Source organism: Enhydra lutris, unplaced genomic scaffold (genome assembly GCF_002288905.1).
Source record: "Enhydra lutris kenyoni isolate GAN:26980312 unplaced genomic scaffold, ASM228890v2 scaffoldscaffold88, whole genome shotgun sequence".
NCBI lineage: Eukaryota > Metazoa > Chordata > Mammalia > Carnivora > Mustelidae > Enhydra > Enhydra lutris.
In genome coordinates this window covers 2,101,764-2,113,965 of record NW_019154172.1, presented here as the reverse complement: position 1 = coordinate 2,113,965, position 12,202 = coordinate 2,101,764, and the positions used below count along the sequence as shown (strand labels likewise).

Below are 12,202 nucleotides of genomic sequence, written 5' to 3'. Positions count from 1 at the left end.
CCAACCTCCCCTTCCTCGAATTTGTGCGTCAGAACACTCTGATGTAGCCCAGACTCTACTGCTGCGATGCGGCGAAGCGCTGCGACGTCAGACAATTCCAGCTCTCTGGGTGTTTGCCACCAACCAGGAGGATGCTTACGGACAGCAGTGACTTCATCAACATGGCTGCTGGAAGCCGCTGGCAGGAAGAAGGTGTGGCCACCGAAGGGTCACTTCCGCTTCCGTTGGCCCAGGCGCTAGCATTTCTTCTGCCACCGTGACTAAGATGGAAGCGTTTTTGGAGTCGCGGTCAAGACTTTGGGCCGGGGGTCCGGCCCCGGGGCAGTTTTACCACATCCCGCCTACTCCTGGTGCCTCCATGGAGCCGGCGTCCTCGCCCTACGGGGGTTCGATTACGCGCACGCAGTAAGTGTTCGGGGTCTTAGCCTGTACAGGGGGCGGGACGGTGAGGCCTGGTCTGGCCGGCCGGTTCTGAGGAAACCCGGGAAGGCGAGACGGGGACGCCAGGGCCGAGAGCCCCGGAGAATGAAAGGACACATAGAAAATCAGAAACGGAACTCACTGCGTGGAAGGGAGCTGAGGCTCTTCCCTCTACCTCGTGCTTCTACCCTTGCCAGAACTCCCTCTCTCTGTCTAGGAACCCCATGGTGACCGGGACCTCGGTCTTGGGCGTTAAGTTTGAGGGTGGAGTGGTGATTGCCGCAGACATGCTGGGCTCCTACGGCTCCTTGGCTCGTTTCCGCAACATCTCTCGCATTATGAGAGTCAACGACAGCACCATGCTGGGTGCTTCCGGAGACTATGCAGATTTCCAGTATTTGAAGCAAGTTCTCGGCCAGATGGTGTAAGTTATCTGGAGAATAGGGAATAGATTCCAGATGGGGAGACGAATTCACTGTTTGGGTTTGTTGTTGTTGTTGTTGTTGTTGTTGTTTTTAAATCCCCTTAGAAGTTCTAGAGTGGGGACGCCTGGGTGGCTCAGTTGGTTGGGCAGCTGCCTTCGGCTCAGGTCATGATCCCAGAGTTCTGGGATCGAGTCCCACATCGGGCTCCTTGCTCGGCGGGGAGCCTGCTTCTCCCTCTGCCTCTGCCTGCCATTCTGTCTGCCTGTGCTCGCTCTCTCTCCCTCTCTCTCTGACAAATAAATGAATAAAATCTTAAAAAAAAAAAAGTTCTAGAGTGGAGGAGTTTGAGGCTGCATTAGAGGACAGGAAAATTGTTGGGGGTGGAAGAAGAGAGTTTGCAATACATAGTTTTCGGCATTAGGGGGTGTAAAATGGGGAAGATTGTGGTAACTTCTTTTGGTGTGGAGGGGGGTGGATGGAATTCCTGACTTACATTCTTTCCCTTTTCTCATAACCAATTCCTTTTAAGGATTGATGAGGAGCTGTTGGGAGATGGACACAGCTATAGTCCTAGAGCTATTCATTCATGGCTGACCAGGGCCATGTACAGCCGCCGCTCCAAGATGAACCCGCTGTGGAACACCATGGTCATTGGAGGCTATGCTGATGGAGAGAGGTTGACTTGAAATAACTTAATTTCCCTGACTACCCAACCTCTAGTGTCCATGTAATATTCTATCTCTTCCTTCTGAGTGAATGCCACTTCTTAGACCCCGTGGCCCATCTTTCAGCTAAGATACCTAAGAAAACCTAAGATGAAATGAATTCTTTGACCTCTTGTGTCCTGTTAGCTTCCTCGGCTATGTGGACATGCTTGGTGTAGCTTATGAAGCCCCTTCACTGGCCACTGGTTATGGTGCATACTTGGCTCAGGTAGGTGTGTGAGAGGGGAGGGACGACAAGGCACTGGGGACTAGTTGTTGTCTGCTTGTTCTTCCCTTGAAATTCCAACATGAGGACCAGGCTAGGATCCCTGCTGCTGGGCAGATGGCTTTCTTTGTAGTCTGGAGGCTGTATGTATTGGCACTTACATTCCAGAGACAAAATGGTATGTCAGATATTTAGTAGACTTGTGTAAAGAGGGATGCCCTAGAATTTACCCTTTAAATCGGTGTTAGCACAGGTAAGCAGAATTCATTCTGGTGACACGTAGGTGGACTGTCCCTTTTTTTTTCCTTTTTAAAAAATCATTTATGCTGTGGATTTGGAACCGACGGGTATTCAGCCCCTGGTATCTCCTGTGTTTTTCCCATTTCCCACTTCCCTAGCCTCTGCTGCGAGAAGTTCTGGAAAAGCAGCCAGTCCTGAGCCAGAGTGAGGCCCGAGAGCTAGTGGAACGCTGCATGCGAGTGCTGTATTATCGAGATGCCCGTTCTTATAACCGGGTGAGGAGGGATATGAGTAATAAAGATAAGGGGACTCTAACTGGTGGGCCCTTGATAGTTGCAGTACCTGGATCTTTGCTTTTGAAGAACTGATTGCCAAATTTCAGATTAGGGGAAGATCCCCTACTTGATCTTTGAGCAGCCCTCAGGGACTTCTTCATGGGGGTGGGGGTGGGCATTTTCATTGGGAGCTCTTTCTTTCAGTTTCAAATTGCCACTGTCACCGAAAAAGGTGTTGAAATCGAGGGACCACTGTCTGCAGAGACTAACTGGGAAATTGCTCACATGATCAGGTGATTGAAATTAAAATTACAGAATTAAAAATAAGTGGTAGAACAGTTGGGAGGCCCCTTGGCTGGCACTAAGCTGGGTTTTTCTGGAGCTCTCAACCAAAAGAATTCTTTGGGTGGAGAGGATTTTGGTAGGAGGGTAGAATTGCTTATAGGAATTAATTCCTCCCCGATGGCTTCACAATTTTATTATGCTCTCTTCCTTTTTAGTGGTTTTGAATGAAATACAGATGCATTATCCAGAATTGCAGTTGTACTCTTCTTCTAACTTTGAACTTGGCTGGTTCAAAGATACACTTTTCTATTGTAAAATAAATAAATCCTTTGAAACGCTTGCTGAGTGGTTTTACTGTCTGACTAGGTCACACCTGGAGTGAAGGTGTGAAGTACTGCCACATGCCATCTTCCTCCCTGCTCAGAGAACCTTTGGCTCTTGCAGGATTTTCTGCATGGCAGTATAGGAGAACCACCACTCTAGAAAAGTTTTGTATAGAGCCCAGGCTTAATCTTTGTGGGATAACAAAGTGCTTAACATTTTTCTTATTAAACATTTCCATCCAAGTGCTAGATTCTTAAAGATTTTCTGGTTTAATGTTGGCTGCAAATGTGATTTTAGTTAAAACACCATTTCAGAGATAGAAATGTAGCATCTAATAAAGCTGCTGTGGGTAAGGTGATTCCTAAGCAGGACCTGACAGCTTCAATCTCTCACCCATGCCACCCTCTTCACCCTTAATAGATGGAATACTAAGTATCTTGAACATTTAACTTAAATGTTTACTGTTCAAATCTAGTACCATAAAGTCTTAAAATTATGTGTTCATTTAAAGTCCTAAGTTTAGCTGTGAGTCAAATCCTTTGGGGTGTTAGCCAAATTCTCCCCAGATGGTGTTAAACCTGAATTTTAAAAATGAACACTCTAGGTGAATCTGATACGTATCCTCTCTAAACTGCTTTGAGAAACTAGTATAGGCAGCAAACTGAAACTACTGCAGAAGTTCAGTGAGGTGAGCGAACAGATCAAAATATCCCTCCATTTTATCATCCATGTTACAACAAACTAGTAAGTGGAAAAGTAAAAAGAAATCATGAGTTTTCTATTTCAGTCTTCACATACTCAGTCTCAACACAGAAAGTAGTCAATAAATACTTGTTTATTGATTAAACTGAATTATAAAAAAAACAAAAAAAACTTCCTTCTACTACTAAGCCATGCGGGCGGAATCCACAAAGATAACTTCCTGGCCAAAACCCAGCTGATCCACCGTTGGTGTTATGGTCTTAAAAAAATTACCCATCAAGAAAGTCATACAGTATGCAGAGGACAGGAACCCAGCTCGGCTGAGGCTGGGGCTGCTGTGGAGACTACCAAAGAGGAGGATTAGGTCATTGTAGACAGTTGACCATAGTTCTTGAACTTTCAAAGGCAAAGGGTTGACTTCAAAGTCCATACTGTCAAAATGGCATCGGCAAAAAGCTGGGGAAGAGAAGCCCAAGAGAAGATGGATCCTCAGTTCACTTTTCAGATGCCATGGGTTCATGAAGTTGGCCAAGCTGTTTATGGGCAGGATCACTCCAGTTCACTATATTATAGTGTTCTGGGGGTTAAAAAACCAAAAAAATGGGAGGTGAGGAGAAACAGGTGGTAACAAATGTCACACCTGTACCACCAGGCCCATCACATCTTGAGCATGTCCCAGTCTGTGAAAAGCCTACTAAAATAGGGTTACCTAGAAAAAAAACACATTGTTTATAAATCCATTTCCCCTCATTTTATTAAATGTTCCATTTATGTACATTTTAAAGATGAACCATTTACAAGCCTATGCAGGCTGCCTCCTTGGCTCCCAGGAGGGACATGTTGCTGAAAGCCTTGGGATGGACAGGTGTAGCTGTGGGAAAGCTGGACTTGGGTTTTTGTTCCTTTTCTATGTATGATACAGTACATTTCAGTTTATAACCATGAGTACATACAGTTAAAAAAAATCCCTCATGCAAACTGTAGAAAAACTTTCTTTCCTTGAAGCTGGCAGTGAAAAATAAAGATTCATGTCTTTTTCTTTGTGCACACCCCTGTGTGTTTCTTCTTCAGGTCACAATCTTCTCTAAGCATTAAAAGAAATAAGGAAAGCCACAGGGTAAGCAGGATTTCAACAAGTGGTCTGTCTTGTTTTTAAAGTTCAACACTTAACTTCTTGCACAATTATCTCCTGGCTGTAGGACATGTGATCTCTTGAACAGGCATACTGTCCACTTAACATGATGAAGACCCATACACTGGGAATGGCTTCCACCCTAATGCTGTAATCACCTCAGTACCTCTTGCTTGCTAATGACACATGTATGATCCTTTGTCCAGAGTGATGGTGTGAGCATGGGAAAAGGGGCTAAGATTCCAAGTGCAAAGAATATTGGTTTTGTCATGTTTTTGTTGGAGGGAGGGTGGTGAGGAAAAACAAATCTAATTCATCATCTGGATGAGAGGTGGTTTCATGCATTTTTAAAGCCAAAATTTAATATCTCAGAGTTGCTGTAGAAACCAACATCTCTGGAGAGGGAAGGAAACAAAGGAAAAGGAAGAGAGAGTTCGGTGGGATTTTTTTTTTTTCCATTTTCATTTTTATATAAAAGTGTTAAGACCACAATGAAAAAAGTTTTTTTTTTATCCATATATATAATAAACCAGTTTGTGAGCTACATATTTTCGTCTTTCCCATCTTCAGAAATGTTCTCACATTGACAATGGTTGGATAGCATCATGCCCAAAGACATTGCCACACAGTAAAACGAACAAAAAAACCAAATGTACTATGATACAGTTGAGGTAAAAGGGGAAACAAAAAATTTAACATTCGTCCACGAAGAATTTTTTTTCTTTTTCTTGATTTTGTCAGAAAAATACCAAACACAGTGATTTAAATTTAAAAAAAAAAAAAAAGAAAAAGAAAAAGGTCACGAAAACCTGTTTTTAGCAGAAGTGAATGACCAGTGGGCCAGCTCCTTGGCTCAGACGGGATCACTACTGGTATTCCTAATAATCCACAAATCCACAGGGAAACAGAGTCAACATTGGGGGGAGTGGTGGCATAAAATTAAAAAATATAAACCAAATACCCAACCTGGCATATCCCCCTTTCCCTAAGTCCCTCTACCCCCGCTTCACACTTTCCCACCCCCACTCCACACCCGCTCATGATGCCAACACTCAAATCTCCATCAGATCTAGGTCAGCTTCTTCAAAGCCATAAAAGGACTCGGTCTCACTTTCACCCTCAAAGAGCTGGTGAAGGCTTTCAGGCTCAATTGTCTCTTCAGGAGATGACCTGGGTCGGGGAGTGGAAGCTGAGGGCTCCTCAGACTGTTCCCCACTCAGCTTCAGCTGCTCCTCGAGGGAGGCAATGAGCTCCTCCTGCATGTCAGCATTTCTCGTGGGTGAGTTAATGTTGCCATCAGGGCCAGGCAGAACACTAGCCACAAGGAAGGACCGTTGCACCAGCTCTGGACAGTCCCCAATGACACCCAGCACTTCAGCCAGCCAGACCAGCACCAGCTGAAGCAGGACGTCAGAATCACACGCAGTATCTGCCATTTCCCGAGCCTGCTCCTTCCACTTTTTGTGTAGGAAGTTCTTGACAGTTCGTTTGATGCATACATCTAACGGCTGGATTTTGGAGCTACAGCCCGCGGGGACCACTGCAGGCAAGGTGCTAGAGGCACTAAGCATAGCCAGCACCTCTTCTGACAAGTGAGTGCGATGACAGTCCATCACAAGCATGCCTTTGCTGCGCTGGCACGCGGTGTGCTTCTGCCACACTCGGGCGGACCACAGCTCCATGATCTCATCATCACTGTAGCCACTCTCCTTCGCCTCTAGCAAGATAGAGTCTGGCACGTTAGCAGGCTGATCCATTTGTCCTCGGTAGAAAACCAGGGTGGGGAGGACAGTGCCATCTGCCAGAATGGCCAGCACCACATCACACCACGGTTCCCCTGTGCCCACTGTCTGCAGGGCATTCTCCTTACGGTCATCACTGCTCAGCACCTCTGTATCTAGAAACAAGGAGATCTCATCAATCGCCACAATCATGGACAAGGGTAAGTCCTGGTTGTGAATCTGTCGCTGTACGAATTCAATGAAGAGTCCTGCATTCTCCGCCACATCCTTAGGTAGGGTGTGGGCCACGGCGCGCCGGGCATGGGGAGTCAGGTGGTGCCGGAGCATGAAACGCACAGCCCACTCGTAAGAGATCTTAAACCCCCCCTCCAAAGAACGTCCTATTTTGGTGGCCTTCTGGAACAAGGTCTCCTCATTCACAGGTAGCTGTTGCTCTCTCTGGGTTAGCACCCACTCAGCCAGCTTCTCTTCTGCCTCTAAGCTCAGATATTTGCCCTCCAGATTCTCCCCCTGGGAGGCCTGGAAGCGCCGAAGCCAACGCCGGATCCGTCGCTGGGGATTTCGGAAGTGTTCAGCAGCCTGTTCCGTATTGCAGCACAGGGCAAACAGTACCACTCGAAGCTTCTTCACAGACAGCTGCTCCTTCTTACCAACCCCACTGCCACTACTGCCCCCTATTGCCTGCTCAGGCTCCTGCATAACTGGGCTCCCTTCATCCTGGTCATCGACATTCAGACATTCGGCCCCCTCTGCGGCCAAGGGCAGAAGGGCTAAAGGCTGGGGGTGAGTTGGGGTTGGTGGTGGGGTTGCGGTTGAGGCTGGTGATGGGAGTGCTTGGGCCATAGGAGTTGCAAGCTCTTCAGGCTCAGCTAGGGTGGCCCCCGCAGATTTCACAGTGGCAGTTTTATTAGAGGGGAAGGTAGGAGGAGTATATATATTCTTCAAGCTCCGGTCATGCACTCGGTCACGAATGTGGCCATGTCTAAAGGGTTGAAAAGAAAGCTCAGTTAAACCAGGAAAATGAAATACTAATAATAGCAGTGATAATAATAAAAAAAAGATCAAACACACTGAAAATAGAAATTAAACCATGAAGTGAGTTTCTGTTACCTTGAGTGAGACATCCAAGTGAGTCCTATAGAAAATGAGACAATAAAATGTTAACTCAGAGAAGAAATAAACCCTCCAGTCTTATATAAATGTCAGGCTGGAATGCTTCCAATTTGGTGATGTCTATCTGAACACCAGATAAGCTAGCCTAGGTAGAGAGGCTCCTGACTCATATGGTAGAACTTATATCCTTATTTTCTTTTTCTGTTGTCCCACTAACTCCCATCTCTACTACTTACCCCGTGGCAGGATGCTGCTGGATCTGTGAGAGGGGTTGAATACCAAATGCTTGGCCATGGCATCTCCCACAGAGGTAACAAAGGTACATGAAGTGCAAGCCAGCTTGATACCACTAAGAAAAAGAATCAAGAGTATATAAAACAAATATATCAATGACACTAGGGATAAAATCTGAGGCCTAATAAAGAAAAGAGAATATCCTTTCTCCTCTTTCTCAAATTAATTCACGTACCTCCCCCAAGTTAATTAAAAGGATTTAATGTAAGAATGTGAAAAATTAAGAGACCATCACTAAGCTTTTCCTTACCTCACAGAATTTTTAAACAAAGCCAAATACTTGGGGCTCTTGCGTGGAACATGATTGCTGAGAAAGACAAAGAAAAAACAGCATGAGTTAGGGGGTTCTGATCATTAAACAAGAGATCACCAGTTTCTGACAATGCCCCAACAAAAGAGATGCCACTTTAATCCATCCTCACCTCAACCTAAGCCAGTTTTCCTACCATATTAGTATTCCCTATTAATATGCATATGAATCACCAGAAGAGCTATTAAAACACACATTCTGACTCAATAGCCTGGGGTTGGGGAGGAGGGGCTGAATTTCCAACAAGCTCCCATCCATTGCTGCTGGTGTTTGGGCCACACTCTGAGTAACAAAATCCTACAGAATCAGAGCACAGACCATCAAAGTCAAATGAACATGGGTTTGACTCATCCTGCTAGGAGAGATGGACAGACAGCTCTAAGAGCTGAAGGAGGGAATGAAATGAGTTCTGGAGACTTTGGAGATAAGATCACTGGTTTAACCCAGACTTACTTGATCATATGGTTGGCATAGGCTCGAGAGCAGCAGGTGCTATAGCGACACAGAGAGCAGTGAACGTAAGTAGGGAAATGATTAGGGAAATCCGGAATCTCAAAGCTGCACTCCAGGCATGTCTGCCGACCCATAACACTCCTGTCGAGAAACAAAGAAAATTCCTGTTATCGCCCCAGGAGTCCTCAAATTGTGGGGGCTTCAGACAACAGATCCTGCTAAAAAGGCTAGTAGATTACACTGGCTATAGGAATAGTCGTGCCCACCCGGCCCCCAGCCTCCAGAAGGTACTGACATTTTCCTAACAGCTCTCTTCTGGATATTGCGCCGGACAGGGGGATAAAGGAAGACAGGCAGAGGGTCCGTTGAGGAGGTCAGGGGTGTTGCCTCCTGCAAGGTGCTGGGAGGTGCATCATTGGAGGAAACAGGAACAGTGCGTGGCTGCCCTCGGGAAGCCCGGATTGTCACCTGCGAGCCAAGGGAGGGAAAAATTAGACACCAGCCATGCTAAATCTCGAATACTGATAATCTCTATTCCCCTCCTCTTGGATCTATAAAAGATACAGTGACAAGCCTTTTACCTTTGTGCCTGGTTTCAAACCTTCAAGCTGCTTGGGTTTACGGAAAGTTTTATGGTGCTGAAGCTTGTGTTCAATTTTGTCCTTGGCAAAGAGAAACTGCAGCCGGCATTTGTTGCAGTGATAAACATTCCTCTTCTGAAGGGGGAGAAAGAAAGAAAATCCCTTAAAGATTCCCAATAAATTTTATTCCCTGATGAGAAGGCAGATTCATGCTAACAATCATTCCTTCCCCCTTTCTGTGGATAATTGAAAGAGGAAGAAATACACAACACCAAACCTACCATTGAGAATCATCACGTCCCATGGTCCCAAAGAAAGGCAGACTCACAGCCAGGATAACTAGGTCCTCCAACCATCTCTTCCTGACTTGGTTTAACAATGTGGATTAGTGGCTTAAGCTTTAACTTGCCCCTACTTTGTCTTTATAATGCAGACAGTGCTACCTACTTCTGGACATTCTTCTTTCTTTTTTTAAACACAGTAAAATGTACATGATGGAAAAAAAAATCCTCACTTTTCATTCCATATGCCTTCACATTTTAAGTTGGCCTTCAATTCCAACCCTCCACCTCTTTGCACAGAAACAATTTGCTACTAGTTTTCTGGGTATTCTTTCAGACAGTCTATGCACATAGCCACATAACACACACACATCTCCAATCATGACCTCCCTGTTTGTCCTTTTTCTTTCTTAACATGAATAACAGTATTCTTCTATACCTTTTCTATACCTTTCTATTCCTTGCTATCTTTCCTCTTAACACTTCAATATATATACATGCACCTGTTCCTGTGAGACCAGTTTAAGGATTCAGACTGCCTAGTATTGAAGTCCTTCAGAAACAGGACTCAGGTCTATGGTTTTCTTCCCAGGATAACAAGGCTCCATTACCTGAGTACAAGGGACAATTTCCAAACTGCTCTTTGCAATACACATGTTGGGGATTATAGGCAGTCACCCCTATGCAAATTAAGTGTGTGAGCCCAAGACGGAGCTCACACACGAGAGTTCAGGCACGTGTGTGCAGACCTAGGCAAGTGTTCAGCACAGGTGCAACCATGTCCTTCTCCATTTTGTGCCTTCTCTATGTACCTTCACTCTCCTCTTCTAAGTGGCTCCTTTGTTGCAGCATTTAAAACAAGGCCCTATTTATTCCATCTTTAAAACAAAACACAAAAGCAACAAATTCTCTTCTGCTACCTCTTTCCCTGGATGTGCCAGCCCTCAATCTTCCCCTTCTGAAACTTTTAAAAAATAAGTTGTCTCCATTTCCTCACCTCTTTTTCATTCATCCTGCTGAAATCTGACTTCCACTCTCCTAACCAACCACATGGCTCCTATCAACGTTGCTGAATTAAAGGCTGGCCTCTAAATTTCTATGGTGCTTGTCATCTTGGTGTCTATGGCTTGACATCTATGGTGCTGCAACATTCAGATCATACCTCTGACTTCAAAACACTTTCCTCCCTTCAGCTTCCTTGACATCAAGTCTCTTCTGGATTTCCTCCTAGGACTATGGTACTGTATTTGTAGACAGAGTCTTCAGAGGTGCTAAGCCTTCATCTTATTTTTTTTATTTATTTTTTTTTTTATTTAGCCTTCATCTTATTCTTAATTGGGGGTGAAGGAACATGGCAACTTCTATGTTTAAAATCACTTGATTTATATAATTATAATTCCTAAGTATGTTTTCCACAACCCAGGCTTTTCTCCCAGGTTTCAGACCTAGATAATCTGTTTAACAGACAACTATAGCTACTGTCCACAGACACTGCTAACTCAGAATACCCAAACATGTAATCCCCACTTCTGCCGCAAACCTTTCTTTCTACCGTGTTTCTATCTCAACACATAGTTTCACCATTCATCCATTTTTCCCGAGCCAGAATTTTAGGCACTATTCCTAACTCCTTCCTCACTACCTTTACCAAATCCATCTCTAAATCATAAATACCACTTACCTTCTCAGTTATCTCTCAACACTATCCTTTCTTCATTTCAAAGCCAAAAGCCACTACTGTCTCTCATCTAAACCAAAAGAGCCTTTGGTGTGTCCCCCTAACTCTGGTCTTGATCTCTTTCAATTCATTCTCCTATTGCAGCCAGTATAATCATAACTTAAAACAAATTTGAACTTACCACTCAAGGACTTAAAAAATCCCTTTAATGCCTCCCCAGTGACTTATAAAGTTGAAACTCCTTTTCATGGCTTACAGGATTCTCCATCACCTGTTTCCTAATTTCCAACCTTCCCCTTGTAGCCCACATTCAAACCATACTGAACTTCCTTTAATTCTTTGAACCTCCATACTGTCACTCTGTGCTTTGGAGAACACTCTTCTTTCATCCCACTTCACTTGGCTCACCCTTCCTCATACTTCAGGTCTTGAATACTTTTCTTCCAAGGAAGCTTTAGCAGGCTCCCAAAATAGGTATATGCTTTTCTTTATCTTATACTTCCCCAACACAATATTCTCCATGCTCTACTACTGGTCTTGTATATCACTAAATCCCCGGCACCTAGCTCAGTGCATGGCATATAACTGCAATTTGGCAAATTTTTGCAAACATATATACAGTATCTTCTCTACCAAAATTATCTGCCTAGCTCAGCCCTGGCCCCAGCATCCATAAGACTTTAAAAATGAGAATATGGGAACTGCTTGGTGCCTGGTACCTGGTGCCTCATGTAATGCTGTTGGAATGCATTGCCATTTTTGAAGACCTTCAGGCAATAAGGGCAGAGCAGATGCCGAGTATCCTCATGGATCATCCGAAAATGGACATCTACCTCAGAGTAGAGGGAGGAGCGATATTGACACACCTGAGTCACATAAGAGGGAAAATAAGCTAAGAGTGAACAACTGAGGCCTTAAAAAAGAGGTAGCAACAAAAAGGTCAAAATAAGTTTTCCTGAATGTACAGAAATCAAATTATTATTCTGACTCTGTAATGCAGGGCTGTTTGTGATAGAT

At 44.6% G+C, this 12,202-nt stretch overlaps 1 protein-coding gene across 2 annotated transcripts; it reads left to right on the top strand.

Annotated features, from left to right (window-relative positions):
• Nucleotides 1-228: 228 nt before the first annotated feature.
• LOC111162024 (proteasome subunit beta type-4) lies at nt 229-5,175 on the top strand. Of its 2 annotated transcripts, none has more exons than XM_022526183.1 (7): nt 229-405; nt 638-844; nt 1,375-1,521; nt 1,697-1,778; nt 2,174-2,290; nt 2,495-2,583; nt 4,673-5,175. In XM_022526183.1, the coding sequence occupies exons 1-7, from the start codon at nt 266-268 to the stop codon at nt 4,755-4,757; spliced, it is 867 nt and encodes a 288-aa protein (XP_022381891.1). In that variant the 5' UTR covers nt 229-265; the 3' UTR covers nt 4,758-5,175. The 2 variants fall into 2 exon arrangements, with proteins under 2 accessions (XP_022381891.1, XP_022381892.1); XM_022526184.1 differs by lacking the exon at nt 4,673-5,175 and adding an exon at nt 2,791-2,915.
• The last annotated feature ends 7,027 nt before the right edge of the window (nt 5,176-12,202 follow it).